Source organism: Chrysemys picta, chromosome 8 (assembly GCF_011386835.1).
Source record: "Chrysemys picta bellii isolate R12L10 chromosome 8, ASM1138683v2, whole genome shotgun sequence".
NCBI lineage: Eukaryota > Metazoa > Chordata > Testudines > Emydidae > Chrysemys > Chrysemys picta.
In genome coordinates, this window is record NC_088798.1 from 72,406,351 (window position 1) to 72,427,955 (window position 21,605).

Sequence of the window (21,605 nt, forward strand, 5' to 3'; positions counted from 1 at the left end):
AGTGGGGATACAGCCTTGACAATTGTAAATGGCTCTGTTTACTTGCAAGCCTTCCTGTGAGTCTTGGCCAGGAAGAATGAAGGCTTGGGGTCTCACAGGACGTGTGACCATGTCACCTGGTACTGGAATCCATCTTAAAACTGGTGTTTTTCCATTTAGAAGGAGGGAGGGGGGGCCCAGAGAGACAAAAGATTCCCACCTTGTGCCAAAGCTATTTAAGGGGGTGGAACAGAACAAAGGGGGTTCCAGTCATGAGAAATCCCCTAGTTACTACCTGAGCTGGAGCTAACAAGAACTGTACTAGGGAAAGGATTGGGCCCAGACTAGGAAGGAGTCCAGTCTGTGAAAGAAGCTTATTGGAACATCTCTGTGGGTGAGATTTCATCTGTAATCAGTTTCTTAATGTATTAGGCTTAGACTTGCATGTTTTGCTTTATTTTGCTTGGTAACTTACTTTGTTCTGTATGTTATTATTTGGAACCACCTAAATGCTACTTTTTATACTTAATAAAATCACTTTTGCTAATTATTTAACCCAGAGTAAGTAATTAATACCTGGGGGAGCAAACAGCTGTGCATATCTTTCTATCAGTTTTATAGAAGGTGGACAATTTATGAATTTACCCTGTATAAGCTTTATACAGAGTAAAACGGATTTATTTGGGGTTTGGATCCCATTGGGAGCTGGGTGTCTGGGTGCTAGAGACAGAAACACTTCTTAAGCTGTTTTCAGTTAAGTCTGCAGCTTTGGGGTGAGTGGTTCAGACCCTGGGTGTGTGTTGGAGCAGACTGGTGTGTCTGGCTCGACAAGACAGGGTTCTGGAGTCCCAAGCTGGCAGGAAAAACGGGCTCAGGGGTAGTCTCATCACACCAGGTGACAGTCCCAAGGGGGTCTCTGTGATCGAATCCGTTACAGTGACCAGATAATTAATACAATGAATATTAACGAGAGAGAAGATATGATGCTGATAGACCAGGTGCCAGCTCATGCTAAGGTCCCCAGGTCTCAATTAAACACTGAACAATACATACCTAAAATCAATCTGGGTCACCTATGTGTTAGTATTGTTAAAACAGATATTAGAATTATAAGAACATCTTTAGACTTTATTGAATGCTTTTGAGTTACTGCATGCATTAATCTAATTTATAACATCTGTAACATATTGTAAGGTAATCTTTGAGCAGCTGTAGTGTGAATCTCTGTGACTGTGTAAATCACCACACAGGAGAGAGACATCATCTAGTTTGAAGGGCTGATATTCAAAAGAAGGTGTTATGCCCTTCCCAGAAGGAAAGATCCATCAGTACCAGATAGACTACTGTGGATCCTTGCAGCTGGAATTTCCCTATATTTCATCAACAAGAGGACAAAAGACTTTTGTTGTTCTGTCCTTCTTCCTATGAAGATGAGTCATGTAAGCAGACCCCTCTGTCACATATTGGCAGTGGTGGCTCCAGGCACCAGTGCTCCAACCGCGTGCCTGGGGCGGCAAGCCGTGGGGGGCGCCCTGACGGTCCCTGTGAGGGCGGCAGTCAGGCAGCCTTCAGCGGCATGCCTGAGGGAGATCCACCGGTCCCGCGGATTCGGCGGCAATTCAGCGGCGGGTATGCCAAAGCCGCGGGACCGGCAGACCTCCCACAGGCATGCCGCCGAATCCGCGGGACCGGGGACCTCCCGCAGGCAGGCCGCCAAAGGCTTGGGGCGGCAAAAAAGCTAGAGCCGCCCCTGAATACTGGGGTACAATTCAGACTGGTGGGGGGCTGTGTAACCCCTTCCCTGCAACTGTAGGTGCCTTACAGTGCCTTGCCGTAGTAGCTCCCACCTGGGCCACTCACAAACAGCTTTCAAGCCACACCCTGAAGGTCTCTGTGTAACTGCACCCTGCCAAGTACACCCTGGCTCTCACCAGCCTTGGCTATACTGTCCTGGATCTCACCACCCTTGGCTATACTGTCCCAGATCTTCATGTCTTATGCTGCCTAGCCCTTTCATAGAAACATAGAATCACAGAATATCAGGGATGGAAGGGACCTCAGGAGGTCATCTATTCCAACCCCCTGCTCAAAGCAGGACCAATCCCCAACTAAATCATCCCAGCCAGGGTTTTGTCAAGCCTGACCTTAAAAACCTCTAAGGAAGGACATTCCACCACCTCCCTAGGTAATGCATTCCAGTGCTTCACCACCCTCCTAGTGAAAAAGTTTTTCCTAATATCCAACCTAACTCCCTCGCACGTGCACACACACACACACACACACACACACTGCAACTTGAAACCATTACTCCTTGTTCTGTCATCTGGTACCAGTGAGAACAGTCTAGATCAGTGGTCCCCAACCTTTTTGTGGCCAGCAGCACATTCTTGTTTTCAGAAGAGTGTGGCGGGCACCAACAATTTTTCAAGGCTTATTTTGTATTTGTACATTAAATAATACGAAAAACATCATATTTAATATTACATAATATATGAATCCATAAGATAAAAAAGGCAATTTTTCATGTAAAAGGTATTAATTAAATTATTCGGCAATTACTCTTTCACCTTACCATGTGAATTTCCTCTTTTTTATCTACCTGTAAGAAAATTTTTTTTTCAAGGTGGATTTATTTTACAAAATAAATATCATAAACATTCAGTCCATTCTGCAGAGGCGGAGCGGTGTTTGTTTGTTTGTTTGTTTGTTTGTTTGTTTGGCAGCAGTTCTGGGCAGTGTAAAGAGAAGCCTGAGAGAAGCCGCGAGGACAGAGAACACCGGCGCCCGCAGCCTGCAGCCCCGGAGTACTCTGTCCCCAGCAGGTGCGGGGCCCTTGCTTCTCCCCCCTGCTGGGCACTAGGCAGACCCCGCGCCTGCCGGGGACAGAGAACACCAGCGCCCACAGCCTGCAGCCCCAGAGTTCTCTGTCCCCGGCAGGCATGGGGCCGCAGCTGCCGGGGACAGAGAGCACCGACGCCCGCAGCCTGCAGCAGAGAAGCCGGAGAGAAGCTGCAGCCCCGTGCCTGCCAGGGACAGAGAACACTGGTGCCCGCAGCCTGCAGCCCCAGAGTTCTCTGTCCCTGGCCAGCGCGGGGCCGTGGTTTCTCTCCCCTGCTGGGCACTAAGTGGGTGCACATAAATGCCCTGGCAGGCACCATGGCACCTGCGGGCACCGTGTTGGGGACCACTGGTCTAGATCCATCCTCTTTGGAACCCCCTTTCAGGTAGTTGAAAGCAGCTATCAAATCCCCCCTCATTCTTCTCTTCTGCAGACTAAGCAATCCCAGTTCCCTCAGCCTCTCCTCATACGTCATGTGCTACAACCCCCTAATAATTTTTGTTGCCCTCTGCTGGACTCTTTCCAATTTTTCCACATCCTTCTTGTAGTGTGGGGCCCAAAACTGGACATGGTACTCCAGATGAGGCCTCACCAATGTCGAATAGAGAGGAATGATCATGTCCCTCGATCTGCTGGCAATGCTCCTACTTATAAAGCCCCAAAAGCCGTTAGCCTTCTTGGCAACAAGGGCACACTGTTGACTCATATCCAACTACTCGTCCACTGTAATCCCTAGGTCCTTTTCTGCAGAACTGCTGCCTAGCCACTCGGTCCCTAGTCTGTAGCAGTCTATGGGATTCTTCCATCCTAAGTGCAGGACTCTGCATTGTCCTTGTTGAACCTCATCAGATTTCTTTTGGCTCAATCCTCCAATTTGTCTAGGTCACTCTGGATTCTATCCCTACCCTCCAGCATATCTACCTCTCCCCCAGATAAGTGTCATCTGCGAACTTGCTGAGAGTACAATCCATCCCATCATCCAGATCATTAATAAAGAAGTTGATCAAAACTGGCCCCAGGACCAACCTGGGGCACTCCACTTGATACCGTCTGCCAACTAGACATGGAGCCATTGATCACTACCCATTGAGCCTGACAATCTAGCTAGCTTTCTATCCACCTTATAGTCCATTCATCCAGCCCATACTTCTTTAACTTGTCGGCAAGGATACTGTGGGAGACAGTATCAAAAGCTGTGCTAAAGTGAAGGAATAACACGTCCACTGCTTTCCCCTCATCCACAGAGCCAGTTATGGCTCATCATAGAAGGCAATTAGGTTAGTCAGGCATGACTTGCCCTTGGTAAATCCATGCTGACTGTTCCTGATCACCTTCCTCTTCTCTAAGTGCTTCAGAATGGATTCCTTGAGAACCTGCTCCATGATTTTTCCAGGGACAGGTGAGGCTGACTGACCTGTAGTTTCCCGGATCCTCCTTCTTCCCTTTTTTAAAGATGGGCACTACATTAGCATTTTTCCAGTCATCCGGGACCTTCCCCGATTGCCACGAGTTTTCAAAGAGTTTTCAGAGCCAATGGCTCTGCAATCACATCTGCAAACTCCTTTAGCACCCTTGGATGCAGCGCATCCAGCCCCATGGACTTGTGCTCATCCAGCTTTTCTAAATAGTCCTGAACCACTTCTTTCTCCACAGAGGACTAGTTACCTGCTCCCCATACTGTGCTGCCCAGGTCAGCAGTCTGGGTGCTGACCTAGTTCATGAAGATAGAGGCAAAAAAAGCATTGAGTACACTAGCTTTTCCCACATCCTCTGTCACTAGGTTGTCACCCCCATTCAATAAGGGGCCCACACTTTCCCTGACCTTCTTCTTGTTGCTAACATACCTGAAGAAACCCTTTTTGTTACTCTTAACATCTCTTGCTAGCTGCAACTCCAAATGTGATTTCCCCTTCCTGATTTCACTCCTGCATGCCTGAACAATATTTTTATACTCCTCCCTGGTCATTTGTCCAATCTTCCACTTCTTGTAAGCTTCTTTTTTGCGTTTAAGATCAGCAAGGATTTCACTGTTAAGCCAAGCTGGTCACCTGCCATATTTACTATTCTTTCTACGCATTGGAATGGTTTGTTCCTGCAACCTCAATAAGGATTCTTTAAAATACAGCCAGCTCTCCTGGACTCCTTTCCCCCTCATGTTATTCTCCCAGGGGATCCTGCCCATCAGTTCCTTGAGGGAGACAAAGTCTGCTTTTCTGAAGTGCAGGGTCTGTATTCTGCTGCTCTCCTTTCTTCCTTATGTCAGGATCCTGAACTTGTCCATCTCATGGTCACTGCCTCCCAGGTTCTCGTCCACTTTTGCTTCCCCTACTAATTCTTCCCTGTTTGTGAGCAGCAGGTCAAGAAGAGCTCTGCCCCTAGTTGGTTCCTCCAGCACTTGCACCAGGAAATTGTCCCCTACACTTTCCAAAAACTTCCTGGATTGTCTGTGCACTGCTATATTGCTTTCCCAGAAGATATCGGCGTGATTGAAGTCCCCCATGAGAACCAGGGCATGTAATCTAGTAACTTCTGTTAGTTGCTTTCAGAAAGCCTCATCCACCTCATCCCCCTGGTCTGGTGGTCTATAGCAGACTCCCACCAGTACAAACATATTAAGTCCATAATTCCTTTAAGGAAATAGTATGCAATCTTATTATCTTAAAGGGAGTTACCCAGAGACTTCTATTTCAACACATTAGATTAGATAAAACAGTAAAACAAATATATTAATTACAAAAAGATAGATTTTAAGTGAGAACAAGTATTGCAGCATAAAAGTCAGAAATGGTTACAAGAAAAACAGAGATAAAATGCTTACTAGTATCTATTTAAGAAACTATCTTAGTTGCAAAGCACACTTTTTCACCACATGCTCCAGCAGATTATTGACCAAGGTCAGGACCCCTCCCCCAGAGTCCAATGGCTGTTTCCTTTTGTCTTCTCAGGTGCTGAAAATGATGTGGGCAGGGAGAGAAAGAGGGATCCCTTGGGGTGTCTGTCCCTTCTTTTTATAGTTTCAGTCCCCCCCTTGAAAAATATTTCCAGCTGAGACCCAGGAGACAAAGAGTCCATATGGAAGGATATTCCATGGTGTTTTTTTTTTACCTGTTTGAACTTCCTTTGTTTTCCCTCACTGCTCGATGACTCTGTTTACTGCTTAAATTCAAATTAAGGCAAGCACACATTCCTTCTTTTGTTTAGGACAGACCTGATTTCTGCTTGGGCAGGGCTGTAGAACATGTGTTCATAACATCATACAGGGGAATTTTATAACGTCACATACAATGTTGCCACACATATTTTACCAGTATATTACTGACCAGCAAATTTTGAGTTTTCATATGAAACCTTACAAGGCTTACATTGTACAGAGATTATTAGAATAATGTGTAGAGTGTGAATATAGGGGTGTATTCCATCTCACCCTCCCACCAGCAGTGCTTGCAGCTGAGAGTACATGCCAGGAGGGGGATAAAAGGAACTTTATCTCTATGCTGCTTGAACTCTGGGTGCAAAATGTTTCTAGGCATAAGCAAGAGATCCCCAGCTGCTATGCTTGGGTTACCCTCAAGAACATATACTGCTTGCTTATTATGGAAGCTTCCATTAGTTTTTAAAAATAAAGATTGTATCTCATTTGTGTTTCTATGATTACCTGCTTTAACGTTTTAAATAAATCTTGGATTTTCTTTTCTTATTTAATAAATCTTTATATAGTTTATTATAGAATTGAATAGAAGCCAATTGTCTTTGGTGTGATATCTACAGTGCAATTGACCTGGGGTAAATGACTGGTCCTTTGGGACAGGGAGTAACCTGAATATTGCTGTAATTCTTGATGTCAGGGACTAGCTATCAAAAAGGTAAGCTCATGTTGGTGGTGAGACAGACTAGTACATAAGGGGACTATCTGTGACTCCATGTTAAAGCTGTCATAGTGCCTGAGGTGTTTACACTTGATATTTGTTTAGTGAAATCTAAGTATAGAACTCACAGCCAATTTGGGGTTTGTGCTCTGGTTCCTAATAGTCTGGCCTGAGTTTGGTACTTACTCTCTTGAGTCACTGCAGGCACACAAGCCAAAATAGGGAAAGAACAGGTAAAAGAATGTTTAAATAAGTTGGTAGGGCCTGACAAAATTCATTTTACAGTACTTAAGAAACTAGGTGACGCAATCTCAGAACTGTTAGCAATTTGCGAACTCCTAGGGGATAGATGAGGTCCCAGAGGACTAAAAAAGGGCAAACATAATACCTGTTTTTTAAAAGAGGAACAAGAATAACCTGCGGAATTATAAACCTGTCAGCCTAATTTCAATACCAGGATAGATACTGAAACTAATTATTAAACAATCAGTTTGTAAGGTTCTAGAGGACAATAGGATTATAAAGAATAGCCAGCATGGATTTGTCAAGAACAAAATATGCTAACCAACCTATTTGCCTTCTTTGACAGGGCTACTGGCCTTGGGGAATGGGCGGAAGCGATAGATGTGATATATATTGATTTTAGTAAGGTTTTTGACACAGTCCCACATTACATTCTCATAAGCACAATAGGGAAATGCCATCTAGATGAAATTTGTATAAAATGGATTCACAACTGGTTGAAAGACCTTACTCAAAGAGTAGTTATTAATGGTTCATTCACAAACTGGGAGGATGTATTTATTGGGGTCCTGCAGTGGTCAGTCCTGGGTTCAATATTATTCAATATTTTCATTAATGACTTTGATAATGGAGAGGAGAGTACACTTATAAAATTTGCAGATGACACCAAGATGGGAGGGCTTGCAAGCTCTTTGGAATAAAGGATTATAATTCAAAATGACCTCTACAAACTGGAGAATTGGTCTGAATTCAACAAGATGAAATTCAGTAAAGACAAGTGTAAAGTACCTAGGAAGGTAAAACATCAAACACACAGCTACAAAATGGGGAATAATAACTGGCTAGATGGTAGTACTGCTGAAAAGGATCATGGGGTTATAGCAGATCACAAACTGAATATGAGTCAACAATGCGATGCAGTTATGAAAAAGGCTAATAACATTCTGGTGTGTATTAACAGGACTGTAATATGTCAGACATGGGAGACAATTGTCCCCCTGTATTCAGCACTGTTGAGGTTTCAGCCGCAGTACTGTGTCCAATTCTGGACACCACACTTTAGGAAAAATGTGGACAAACTGGAGAGAGTCCAGAGGAGAGCAACAAAAATGATCAAATGTTCAGAAAACCAGACCTATGCAGAAAGGTTAAACAAACTGGGCATATTTAGTCTTGTGAAAAGAAGACTGAAAGGGGACCTGATAACAGTCTTCAAATATGTTAAGGGCTGTTATAAAGACAATGGTGTTTAGTTGTTCTCCGTATCCACTGAAGGCAGGACAAGAAGTACAGTAATTGGCTTAATCTGCAGCAAGGGAGATTTAGGTTAGACTAGGAGAACCTTTCTAACTATAAGGGCAGCAAAACACTTGACTAGGCTTCCAAGGGAGGTTGTGGAATCCCCATCATTGGAGTTTTTTAAGAATAGGTTGGACAAACACCTGTTGTGATGCTGGCAAACTAGGTGCCAACTTATGCCAAGATCCCCATGTCTCATTTGAATATTGACAAACAGGTAGCTGGAATCAGTATAGCTCACCTGAGTGTTAGTATTATTAAAACAGGAATCAGAATGATAAAAATGTGATTAGTGTTTAGAATTTATCGAATGCTTGTAAGTTTCTGCATGCATTAATCTCACTTACAAAATCTGTATCCCACATTGCAAGGTAATATTTAAGCATTTATATTATAAGCCTCTGTATGTCACCCGACAGGAGAGAAACATTAACTCCTGTTAAATACTAGCCTCCAACAAAAGATGTTATGTCCTGCCTGGCAAAGAAGCCCCATCAACACCAGAACAACTATTGTGGAACATCAGAGGACAAAAGATTCTGTTTATTACTCTTCCCCCATCCCCCATGAATAGGAAACCTTCAAATGAATTCCTTCCAACAGCTGAGTTTGCAACTTAAAGCAGAAGGGAGGAAGGAATCAGAAGCCCTAACAAGGAGGGACTGTACATTTATGCTACTTAAACTCTAAGGGGCAAGGATTACTAAACATAAGCAAAAGTTCCCAAGTGCTTAGCCAGTGTTAGCCCCAAGGAACACATAGAACTTGCTTATTAGAGAAGCTTCTACTACCTTTTGAAACTTAAGACTGTAACTCATTTGAGTGTGTATATTTAGCTGTTTTCATCTTTTCCTAGTTAATAAATGCTTAGATACTTTAGTATAGATTTGGCTACTAGCCTCTTTGATGTGAGACCTAAAGTGCAATGGACCTGGGGTAAGTGACTGATCCTTTGGGACCGAGAGTAACCTGAATATTGCTGTGATCATTGGTGGAAGGGACCATCTATCACAATGGCAAGCTTACCATGGTGGTGAGACAGATTGGAGTATCCAAGGGGACTGCTTGTGACGCCATGTTAATGCTGTTAACGTGTTCAAACTTGATAATTGGTTGGTGAAAACTATATATAGAATTCACAGCCAAAGGGGGGGGGAATGAGAGGGGATTGTGCCCTGTTTCCTAACAGTCTGTCCAGGCTCTTGATTCATTGCAGAACAGCTTGACACCTGTCACAGATGGTATAGGTTTCCTTGGTCCTGACACGGTAGAGAGGGCTGGGAGGTCCTTGCCATTTTTATATTTTCATTATTCTATGATTAATCCATGTTTCAGAGATTCCAGTGATGTGTATCACATAATAGCCAAAAAAATTACTCACGTTCAGTTTCACAATGACCTCCTACGCTCCTTGAAGAGGTAAACATATAATTTAAAAATCTGCAAACAAAGATGAATATGAAATTGGAAGCTTACCTCCCCAGCAGTCTCCTTCTCAGCATGTAAGATGCTACTTCCATTGGCCAGAAATAGCATCCCAGAGCTGTCACTGCACAGAATATTCTCTGCTATCTGGACATTAGGATTCTTCTTGCAATCCGAGGATAAACACAGCTGATATGAATAAGGTAAAGTTCCATCATCATAGTTCAGTGCGAACCTATGGCTAGCCTCTGAATAAGAGTCAGGACCAAAACACTGAAGTAATTTAGGTTTCCCTGAACTTCGCAATTTCACCACAATGACGAGTGTAACGGTCAGGAGGAATAAAAATGAGATCAAGGCTAAAGCCAGCACCAAGTAAAACTGTAAATCAGACTGCGATGCCGAGTCACCCGATTGGTCGCTCATTTCCGGAAGAGCCTCTTGGAAATTCTCAGCAAACACCAGGTTGAGAGTCACTGTGGCGGAGAGAGGGGGCTGCCCGTTATCCTTCACCAGGGTGACCAGCCTGTGCTTCACAGCATCGCTGTCCGCAAAGGCGCGGGCTGTCCGGATCTCCCCGGTATGCAGCCCCATGCTGAAGAGCGTCGGTTCCGTGGCCTGGAGCAGATGGTAGGAGAGCCAGGCATTGTGTCCTGAGTCACCATCCACCGCCACCACCTTAGTCACCAGATAACCTGCCTCGGCCGAGCGAGGGACCATCTCGAACATGGCGGAGCCATCGGCTCCCAGGGAAGGGTACAGGATGCGAGGGGCGTTATCATTCTGATCCAGAATAAACACCCTGACGGTGACATTGCTGCTGAGAGGCGGGGACCCGCCGTCTTGGGCCTTCACTTGCACTTCAAACTCCCGGAATTGCTCGTAGTCGAAGGAGCGCTGGGCATAGATAGCTCCGGTCTGGGAGTTAATGGAGATGTAGGAGGAGAGAGGCAGCTCCTGGAGGTTGCTGCTCAGGATGGAGTAAGTGACTCGGGCGTTCCGGTCCAGATCCCGGTCTGAGGCTTCTACACTGAAAATAGAGGCCCCGGAGGGATTGTTCTCTGGCACATAGGCGCTGTAGGAAGGTTTCTCAAAGACAGGGGCGTTGTCATTGATATCCGAGATCTGCAACAGGATGGTTTTCTGGGAGGAGAGCGGGGGAGAGCCTTTGTCTATGGCTGTGATTGTGATATTGTACACCGGGGTCCTTTCCCTGTCCAGAGTGCTGTCTGTGACAATTTTGTAATAATTATTGGAGGACGATATTATCTTAAACGGCAAATCATCCTGCAAATGGCAGGAGAACTTTCCATTATCTTCAGAATCTTGATCGTTAACATTGATCAGAGCTATCACTGTCCCGGGCAGTGAGTCTTCTGGGACTGGATTGGACATGGATGTTAGTGTCATTTCGGGGGCATTGTCGTTCTCGTCAAGAACCTCGATTTCCACTTTGCAGTGTGTCACTAGTCCGCCTCCATCCTTTGCTTCTACTGCCATGCGATAATCACGTGACTCTTCCAAGTCCAAAGGGTCCTTCACTGTAATTTTCCCGGTTTCTGGGTCCAGACTGAATTTCTGACGGGCTTTTTCTGGAATATTGCTGAAGACGTAGCTGATCTGAGCATTTGAACCTTCATCGTTGTCGGTGGCTTTAACCTGAAGCACTAAGGAGCCCGTCGGTGCATTTTCCCTCAGGCTGACTTTGTAGAGCTCCTGTGTGAAGATGGGGGGATTGTCATTGGCGTCGGTGACATTAATCCATATCTGGGCGGTCCCAGTTCTCTGCGGCTCTCCCCCATCCACAGCCGTGAGGATCAAGTGAAGGCTGCGCTGGCTCTCCCGATCCAGGGGTTTCTGCAGCACTAAATCTGTATACTTATTGCCATCCCGGCTCTCTTTGACTTCCAGGATGAAATCCTGATTGGGGCTCAACTGATAACTCTGCAGAGAGTTCATCCCAACGTCAGGATCTTCAGCATTTCCCAGGAGAAAACGGGCACCTGGTAAAGTAGATTCAATAATCTCTAGTTCGATATTATCTTTTAGGAAAAGCGGGGCATTATCGTTAATGTCCTGGATCGCGACATTTATATGGAAAACATTCAAGGGATTTTCCAGCACAGTTTCGAAATTTATGAGGCAGAGTTGAGATATCCCGCATATCTCTTCCCGGTCTATCCTGTCATTCACATAGACGTTGCCATTTTCTCCATTCACGCTGAAGTATTGCTTTTTAGCTGCAGAGACAACACGGAGCTTCCGGTTGGGCAGTTCTCTCACACTCAGTCCCAAATCCTTGGCGAGATTCCCCACAAGGGAACCTTTGGCCATTTCCTCAGGAATCGAATAACGAATCTGCTCCGAGACCGCCCGGCAGAACAAAGACAATAAGAAGGGAAATAACAGTACCTGCCGTGTGACTGCCCGGCCCGGCTCTCGGCGTCTGATTTCCATCCCGGTCCCTGTCAGATCTGCACTATTCTTGCTGTCTTCTTTGTTTTCATTAATCCCTTCGGGTTGAAGAAATGTGCGATCAAGTAGTGCAAATAGAGTCCTGATTGTCTTCTTAGCTGTACAGAGCGCTCTGTGGCGGTTCCTTTTTCTCAGCCGGACTGTGAAGGTCTCTCTGTTGTTTCCTCTGCGATCTGCGCTGTGTGACGGAGCAATCGCACTTCAGGAGGCTCGGATGGATCTCCGGCTCCAGCCCTGGCTCCGCATTGGCCAACAGCGGCACTCCGAGTCTCAGCCCGAGAACTGCAATAGCAGTGATTTTATTATGGGCGACGAAGCAGCACTAGGACTCTCGTGGGAGATATTTTTTTTCTGTTCAAAATGTATTCTAAGTGTACAGTTTTGTAAAACGATTTCTCTTAATTGTAAACAAATGAATCACAGATGAGATGTAAAAGTCTCGACTATAAATACTGTGTACGTATGTTTGTGTGTAGCCATTCAAGGATAGTGCAAATCTCGGACATTATTGAGTTTTCTGTATCGTTTGTGTGTATGTGGTGACAGTGATTCTTTCAGTATATTTATATTTGTATATCTGAATATGAATAGGTAGGAGAACTTTCCAACATTCACAACAAGTTCTATTTAAAGAATCACATCTACCACAATCACTAATACCCGTGAGACACAGCCAATACTGTTTGACAGAGTCAGCATTTTTAATACGTGAATGACATGAGCGCACATGAGTAGCAGCGGGCTCTAACCCTCAAAGTAAACTTCTGAACTAAGCCATTTTCTGAGTTAGCTTTAGAGTCTTATTGCCCGTTTTAGCTTCTCTTTTTCCTTCAAACTATTTGGTCCACTCAGAATACACAGAGTGTTTCTAAAGCAACAAAGGAAAGTTTCCATTCTCAAATTGTACTATAAATACACACTAGGCAGAATTCTCCTACAGAAACAGACTGCACTAAAAAGCACAGTAAAAGGTTTCCAAACATACCCTGAAGTGTTCCAGATTTGAAGCATCTCTGGAAAGGTAAAATCAGTCCTAGTAAATCCGTATATTAAAAATTGCCCTACGATGCAAAGATAAAATAATACTGTCAAATATCCGTACACCACTGACTGATAAGTTATCTATAATCGGTCCACTCACCGTGGAAATTTCAGTTAGACATTTTAAAATTATTCTTAATCCATGTGGTGTTGAAAAACATATCTCTTCCTAGATAAACGTGACTAAGAAATGTTAGAATATTTCTTCTAATACTAGCTATGTTTAAAAGCATTAGTATAATCTGCCACACATATATGGCAACTTCTCAGGGCCCCAAACTAGGACACAAGAATATTATTATTACAAGACATGGAAAAATGTTCAAATAGTATCTTCATCCTAAATAACTATTTATAACTGTTGCTCCCTTTTCACTCCAGCTGCTCGTCAAATTTCTGGGCCCTGGGGAGGTTTCAGCTGGAAGCAGAAGTTGATGGAGTCTGGTATTTTCTTTGATGCAGACTTATTTATTTACAGTGAATGTACAAAGACCTTCTTCTCCAAAGACAGGAGGACCGAAGGAAAAAAGGATCAGTTTCTAAGTTTATAGACCCAAGACTCTTTAGCCAACACCAGACTCAAAAGTTCTCTCAGTTTAGTGTCTGTACGTTATGCCTCTCCTCCACCCCACCACACAAACATTACTCAGCAACAGCCCTCCTCCCACTCACTCCAAACTTCCGGGTGGGTTCACAACCCCTTTTTGTTTTAGGTGAGGGGCTTCCCATTAACTTATACTGACAGCTACGTTACTTTAAAAGTGTATTCACACCCAGTCTCAAAGAGGTTTATGATGGCTGCAGTCACCAATACCTCTCAGAATAACATAACCTTAATTTCCTCATGGATTTTGAGGGCATATAGTTTGCAATAACATCGAATTGGAATTCAAGTAAGCTGATTTGTAAATTAAAATAATATTGACAGCCAAGCAGATACCTATTCACTCTGCTTTAAAACACCGTTCATATTCTCTGCCAATCTTTTTTTTAAAATTATGCCTTTTAAAAATATGAATACCTTTATACTATTTCAGGCAATGAAAAGTATCCGTTATAATAGATAAAGATAATGCCAGGTTTTAAATGAATTATTATTTCATCAGTAAAGTGAATTAAGATATGTCTTTTCTGTGACACAAAACAAAATTTATAAGGTCTGACCAAATGCTCCGGGAGTTACAATGGTTTCCAAAACACTTCCAAATGAATTACATGTGCATTATGCTGAATATAACACCCCCTCCTGTACATTTAGAATATTGCTATATATTCAAAAGTCCTTATATCTAAACACAAATAAGAAAGCGCCAAAATATCTGCTCACCTGAACAGAGGTCTCTTCCCCGTTATTAATGTATAACTCTTCAGTCATTAGAATAGGATTCTTTATCTCGGAAGTCTGCTGACTAGTCAGAGTATTTGAATAGTTTGATTTGGGAAAGTTGAATTGGCTCTTTCTGGAGTCCGTGGTTAGAGAAACCTCATGTGAGTAGGAGTGAAGAAAAGCTCTGACTCCATCGAGCCCCACAAACTGCGAGACCGGAACTCCACTGAAAGTCACACTCGAGGAGTCAAACAGCTGCGAGTTTCTCCACCGGCGGAGCCTCAGGGCCAGTAACACTATGATAAAGATAAAGAACAAGCAGGAAACGGAAGCCACAGCGATCACCAAATACAAGGTGAGGCTGGACTGGGGATCTGCAGGCGCTGAGAGGCTGCTTAAATCGGAGAGGATTTCGGGGATGCTGTCAGCCACCACCACTGTGACAGTGACCGTGGCAGAGAGAGGGGGCTGCCCGTTGTCCTTCACTAAAACCACCAGACTTTGCTTGAGCGCATCTTTGTCGAGAAAGTAGCGCGTTGTCCTGATCTCGCCGCTGTGGAGTCCCACAGAGAAGAGCCCCGGCTCTGTAGCCTTCAGCAGCTGGTAGGAGAGCCAGGCGTTCTGCCCGGAGTCTGCATCCACCGCCACCACCTTAGTGACCAGGTAACCCGGCTCGGAGGAGCGAGAGGCCAACTCCACTCCCGTGGAGCCATCGGTGGGAAAGGAGGGGTGTAAGATTTGCGGGGTGTTGTCATTCTGATCCAGTATAATGAGAGTGACGGAGACATTACTGCTGAGAGGTGGGGAACCCCCATCCTGAGCCTGCACTTGGAACCGAATCTCCCGGAACTGTTCGTAATCGAAGGAGCGCAGAGCGTAGAGAGCCCCAGTCTCGGAGTTAATGGAGATGTAGGAGGACAGCGGAGCTTCCTGTATCTGACCCTCGGTAACAGAGTAAGTGACTCTAGCGTTCTTCCCTTCGTCGGGGTCATTGGCCTTCAGGGAGAAAACGGAGGCTCCTCTCGGGTTATTCTCCGTGACGTAGGCGGTGTAGGATATTTTATCGAAGAAGGGGGCATTGTCGTTCGTGTCTAAAATCCGGAGTGGGATCGTGGTGGTTGTAGAAAGAGGAGGAGTCCCATTGTCCGTGGCGGTCACTGTGATGTTGTATGCTGCCACCTGCTCCCTGTCCAGGGCTCGGTCAGTCACCAGACTGTAATAATTATCGAAGGGTTTCTTCAGCTGGAAGGAGAGGTTGCCGGGTACGGAGCACGTGACCTCCCCGTTCTCTCCTGAGTCTGCATCTTGCACATTTAAAAGGGCGATCACAGTCCCGGGGGGAGAGTCCTCGGGGATCGAGCTGATGAAAGACCTGAGAGAGATTTCCGGAGCGTTGTCATTCACATCGCTAACAACGATTATAATTTTCGATTTGTCGAAAAGACCTCCCACGTCATGCGCTTGCACCTCAGTTTCATACAATGCAGCTTCCTCAAAGTCCAGTTTCCCCACGACTGTTATTTCACCCGTTTTCGGGTCCAAGTGGAACATTTGGGGAGCTTTGTCTGTGGTTTTTTGGAAAGAGTATTTCACCTCTTTGTTGACTCCTTCATCCAGGTCAGTGGCTTTTACTGTAACAACCGTGGAACCTTCAGGCACATTTTCCCAAACGCTCACTTTGTAGACAGGCTGGCTAAAAACCGGGGCATTGTCATTAGAATCGAGAACAATAACGCGGATTTGCGCAGTGCCGGATCTGACTGGATCTCCCCCGTCTGTGGCTGTGAGGATTAGATTGTGAACGGCTTGTTCTTCCCGGTCTAGAGACTTTTCCAGCACCAGTTCAGCGTATTTTATTCCATCAGATCGCGTTTCTACATCCAGTAAGAAATGCCTGTTACTGCTGAGTTGGTAGCTCTGGATGGAATTTAGTCCCATATCTGGATCCTCTGCCTGACGCACAGAAAACCGTGATCCTGGCGCTGTTGTTTCACTGATTTTTAACTGGAATTCTTCTGACTGGAAGCTGGGAGCATTATCATTAATATCTGTGATTTGAACTTCGACCGGAAAAAGTTTCATTTTATCCTCCACTATAACTTCACAGTTTAACAAACACTTCTGCACTCGACCACATATCTGCTCTCTGTCTATTCTCTCCGTGATGTATAAATGGCCGCTCTTGAAATCTAAAGCAAAGTACTGAGTCTTACCTCCGGAAACAATACGGACTCCGCGGTCTGAGAGTTGCTGTACATCCAGCGCCAGATCCTTTGCGATATTCCCCACAAAAGACCCTCTCTCCATTTCCTCCGGAATAAAATAGCGAATCTGCCCAGAAACTGCCTCCCAAACGGTAACCAGTATCATGCAGAACAGGGCTTGCCCTTTGCAGTCCCGGAGCCTTTGTGCATCTGCAGTTCCCATGGTAATGTGGAAATGCCGCCGATTCGTCAGGGAATGTCTGCCAAATGTTTCCGAAAATATCGGGTGTTAAACAATAAGCCTATTTCAGCCGGTATCGTCCATTAATGCTTAGTCCAGAGAAACCCGGTGAGTGAGAGTCTGATCTCTGTGCTCTGTGCTGTCTAACAGCGGTGCTGGGCTGGCTGGATCTCTCTTCGCGTCTTTCTCCCTGATTGGTAAACAGCGGCGCTCAGAGTCTCAACCAATTACTGCAGAAGCTCTGCGCTGGAATTTGTAGATTTGTATTTATATTTGACACTTATTTTTTAAAATATGCTGCGTTCTTTTTATTAGGCAAATATGAGTCTGATATATGCACAGGAAATCCACAAAACTGTTGTCAGTGACGAATCTTTTATTCCTTAAAAGACTTACTGATAATATTTTTGTAATTTTAATCTGACTGCATATGAATTAGACATATCTCCATTTTCCCCTTGAGTTATTATGTATATATGTAGCTTTTAAATATAAGTGATTTTTTTAGGCTTTCACTCACATACTGTGCAATTGTTATATATCAATATCTTCGTTTAGTAACCTTAGATTTGATATATATCTCTGCAGCATTAAGTCAAATTTTGTTCACATTTCAGATATTTTGACTTGGTCAGATTCGTCATTTAATTACCAAACATGAATTACCAAATCAATGGGTGAAATGAAATTTTAAGTGTTATCTATGGGTAGACTTTGTCAAATGGGTACTATAAAACAATTCCTACTCTGTGTATTTCCCAGCCTGGTAGTTTTCAAGTTCAGTTTCCTAATATCTAGTCTAATTTTCCTTGATAATGCTACCACAAGAAGAACATATATGCCAATAATGCATGAAGTCAAAATATGAAACGAACACGTGTGTATATATATACACAGAGCAACATAGACATATACACAGATACATATCACATATGTGGTAGTAATATCCATTTGATAAATTACGGAGCCAAGAGATGAATAAGATCACGTTTCTTCAATTTGGCATGCATCTTTGACCACTTCAACTGCACTTTGAGCACTACTGCGTGCCTTTGAGGACAACCTATGTTCTTATGTTCTAACTTCTACGATTTCCAAACCGCGGAGTCCTTCAAAAATGCGACATTCTGAAATATAAGCATTCCAGGGAAATGTTTCCTTCTTCCCCTCAGTTGTGGAGTATGCTCCTCCCCCGCTGAAATATTTAAACTAACCCCAGAGCCATGATAGTCAATATTTAATCATGCTTCAGTGACAATTCTAAGGATCGATATATCGAGATTCTGGAGGGCTATTAGTATATCTACGCTATTGAAAAATAAGTGTTTAACATGTCCATTGGATTCAGTATTTGCTCCTAGCTCTGGAAAGTGCAAAGAGGGCCAACTCCAGAACATATCATGTATATGCATTTTAAGGATTGTTGTGGCTCTTATGATCTGTGAATATTTGGATTCTCGGTAGCCAAGAAAACTTGGCTTGACAAGAGCAGATAAAAACAGAAAAATACTCTACAACATTTTAAAATCTGTGAACTATTTGTAAAATATTTCCACTATATAAATTGTGTGGCATATACAGAATACATTATGACATTTTGTGAGGTTTTTTTATCATCACATTTCAGGTGCCCTGCATAATTACGGCATTGCTCTACCACTGATAGGAAATAAAATCATAAACAATTATGCCCTTATATGACACCATATCCCAATATCATGCTATAAAAGTCTCAAGAAAAATATGAAAAGTCGGTCAAAATATTTAAATACTTGTGATTATAACAGCCACCTAAGATCGTAAAGAAGAGGTGCTCAAAAAGCATATAGAAGAGCATTAAAGAAAATTTACATATTAAAATTAGATTACTTTAATATTTTTGTCTTCTTTGGAAGAAATACATCATATCTGAGATGCATAAATATTTCTACATAATGTACTTATTTCAGTTAGACCTTTTGTAATGAGAGAAACGAGGCTCTGATTTGGAAAGTAAGAATGGACGTGCAATTAAGGAAGTGGATAGGGAATTGGGAAGATAGAGTTTTATCTTAGATTCAAATGCAGAATTCCTCTGTTACATACCATTGTGTCTCATTTCGTCATCTATAAACGGAGATAATATTTCTCTGCCATGCAGGAATTTTTGTTCTGAAAACAAATTCACTTATATATGTGATACCTCATCCACTATCGAGATAAAAGCGAGATACACCTAAGAACATTAAGGCAGTATTTCACAATGACTGCCTACGATGTAAAAATATCAGATTACGCATGAAGAAAGAAGCTCACCTCCCCAGTAGTCTCCGTCTCAGCCTGTAAACTGCTACATCCATTGCCAATAAATGGCATCCCAGAGCTGTCACTACACAGAATATTCTCTGCCATTTGGGCATTGGGTTTCAGGAAGGTACATTTATTCCTCGTTAAATCTGAGGACAAACACAGCTGGTAAGTGTAAGGCAAAGTCCCATCTTCATAGCTTGGTGGGAACCTGCGGCCGGTATTTGAATAAGGGTCAGGACCAAAACACTGAAGTAATTTGGGATTTCCTGACCTTCGCAATTTCATCAGAATGACGAGTGTAACCGTCAGGAGGAACAAAAATGAGATCAAAGCTAAAGCCAACACCAAGTAGAACTGTAAATCAGACTGAGGTGCCGAGTCACCCGATTGGTCGCTCATTTCCGGAAGAGCCTCTTGGAAGTTCTCAGCAAACACCAGGTTGAGAGTCACTGTGGCTGACAGAGGCGGCTGCCCGTTATCCTTCACCAGGGTGACCAGCCTGTGCTTCACAGCATCGCTGTCCGCAAAGGCGCGGGCTGTCCGGATCTCCCCGCTGTGCAGCCCCATGCTGAAGAGCGTCGGTTCCGTGGCCTGGAGCAGATGGTAGGAGAGCCAGGCATTGTGTCCTGAGTCACCATCCACCGCCACCACCTTAGTCACCAGATAACCTGCCTCGGCGGAGCGAGGGACCATCTCGAACAAGGCGGAGCCATCGGCTCCCAGGGAAGGGTACAGGATGCGAGGGGCGTTATCATTCTGATCCAGAATAAACACCCTGACGGTGACATTGCTGCTGAGAGGCGGGGACCCGCCGTCTTGGGCCTTCACTTGCACTTCAAACTCCCGGAATTGCTCATAGTCGAAGGAGCGCTGGGCATAGATAGCTCCGGTCTGGGAGTTAATGGAGATGTAGGAGGAGAGAGGCAGCTCCTGGAGGTTGCTGCTCAGGATGGAGTAAGTGATTCGGGCGTTCCGGTCCAGATCCCGGTCTGAGGCTTTTACACTGAAAATAGAGCCCCCCGAGGGATTGTTCTCTGGCACATAGGCGCTGTAGGAAGGTTTCTCAAATACAGGGGCGTTGTCATTGATATCCGAGATCTGCAACAGGATGGTTTTCTGGGTGGAGAGAGGGGGAGAGCCTTTATCTGTGGCTGTGATTGTGATATTGTACTCCGGGGTACTCTCCCTGTCCAGGGTGCTGTCTGTGAGGAGCTTGTAGTAACTGTTTGACGAAACCGCTATTTTAAAAGGCAATTTGTGTTGAATGAGACACGTGACTTCTCCGTTTTCTCCCGTATCTTGGTCACGAACTTTGATCAAAGCTATCACTGTGCCGGATACTGAGTCTTCAGCTACCGGGCTGGACACAGATGTAAACGTCACTTCCGGGGCATTGTCGTTTTCGTCAAGTATTGTTATTTGAACTTTCGAGTGAGCGGACTGGCCACCCCCGTCCCTGGCTTCTACGCCCAACGTGTATTTATGTGTGTCTTCAAAATCTAGAATCCGTGTATTTGTAATTCTTCCTTTCTCAGGATCTAAATAAAATAACGAACGCGCATTATCTGGTATGTTGCTGAATGAGTATGTGATTTGGGCATGTACCCCTTCATCCTGATCCGTGGCTTTCACCTGAAGCACCAAGGAGCCCCGTGGTAGGTTTTCCCTCAGGCTGACTCTGTAGATCTCCTCGGTAAATACGGGGGGATTGTCATTGGCGTCAGTGACATTAACCCTAATCTGAGCAGTCCCGGATCTGACTGGATCTCCGCCATCCACGGCCGACAGGATCAAGTGATGAGAGTTTTGCTTTTCGCGATCCAGAGATTTTTCCAGCACTAATTCTGGGTATTTATTTCCCTCCGGGCTCTCCTTCACAACCAGGGTAAAATGCGGGTTCTTGCTGAGTTGGTAATTCTGCACTGAGTTGACCCCAACGTCTGGATCTTGCGCAGATTCTAGTGGAAACCGCGCACCAGGCAATGCTGATTCAATAACTTCTAAGTCAATGTTGTTTGTCTTGAACCGCGGGGCGTTATCATTAATGTCCTGGATTGCTACATTCACATGGAAAACATTCAAAGGATTTTCCACCACCGTTTCGAGTGTCAGGACACAAAGGGGTGTCTCCCCGCATATCGCCTCCCGGTCTATCCTGCCATTCACATACAGGTTGCCATTTTCCCCATTCACACTGAAGTATTGCTTTTCCGAACTGACACGGAGCTTCCGCTGCTGCAGTTCTCTGGTATTTAATCCCAAATCCTTGGCGAGATTCCCCACAAGGGAACCTTTGGCCATTTCCTCAGTTAGGGAATAACGAAAGTGCTCCGAGACCGCTCGGCAGAACAAAGACAATAAGAAGGGAAACAACAGT

General features: G+C 44.4%; 1 protein-coding gene across 30 annotated transcripts in view; it reads right to left on the minus strand.

Moving 5' to 3' along the window:
- The window catches only part of LOC101938858 (protocadherin gamma-C5-like), a 415,891-nt gene that overhangs the window by 108,266 nt on the left and 286,020 nt on the right, over positions 1–21,605 (minus strand). The window contains exon 1 of one of the 30 annotated variants that reach the window (XM_065555801.1): positions 19,235–21,601. The exons of 26 other annotated variants lie outside the window; for them this stretch is intronic. In XM_065555801.1, coding sequence (XP_065411873.1) covers positions 19,235–21,529 — 2,295 coding nt within the window. In that variant the 5' untranslated portion in view covers positions 21,530–21,601. 3 more of the 30 variants (XM_065555781.1, XM_065555815.1, XM_065555804.1) reach the window with 3 other exon arrangements.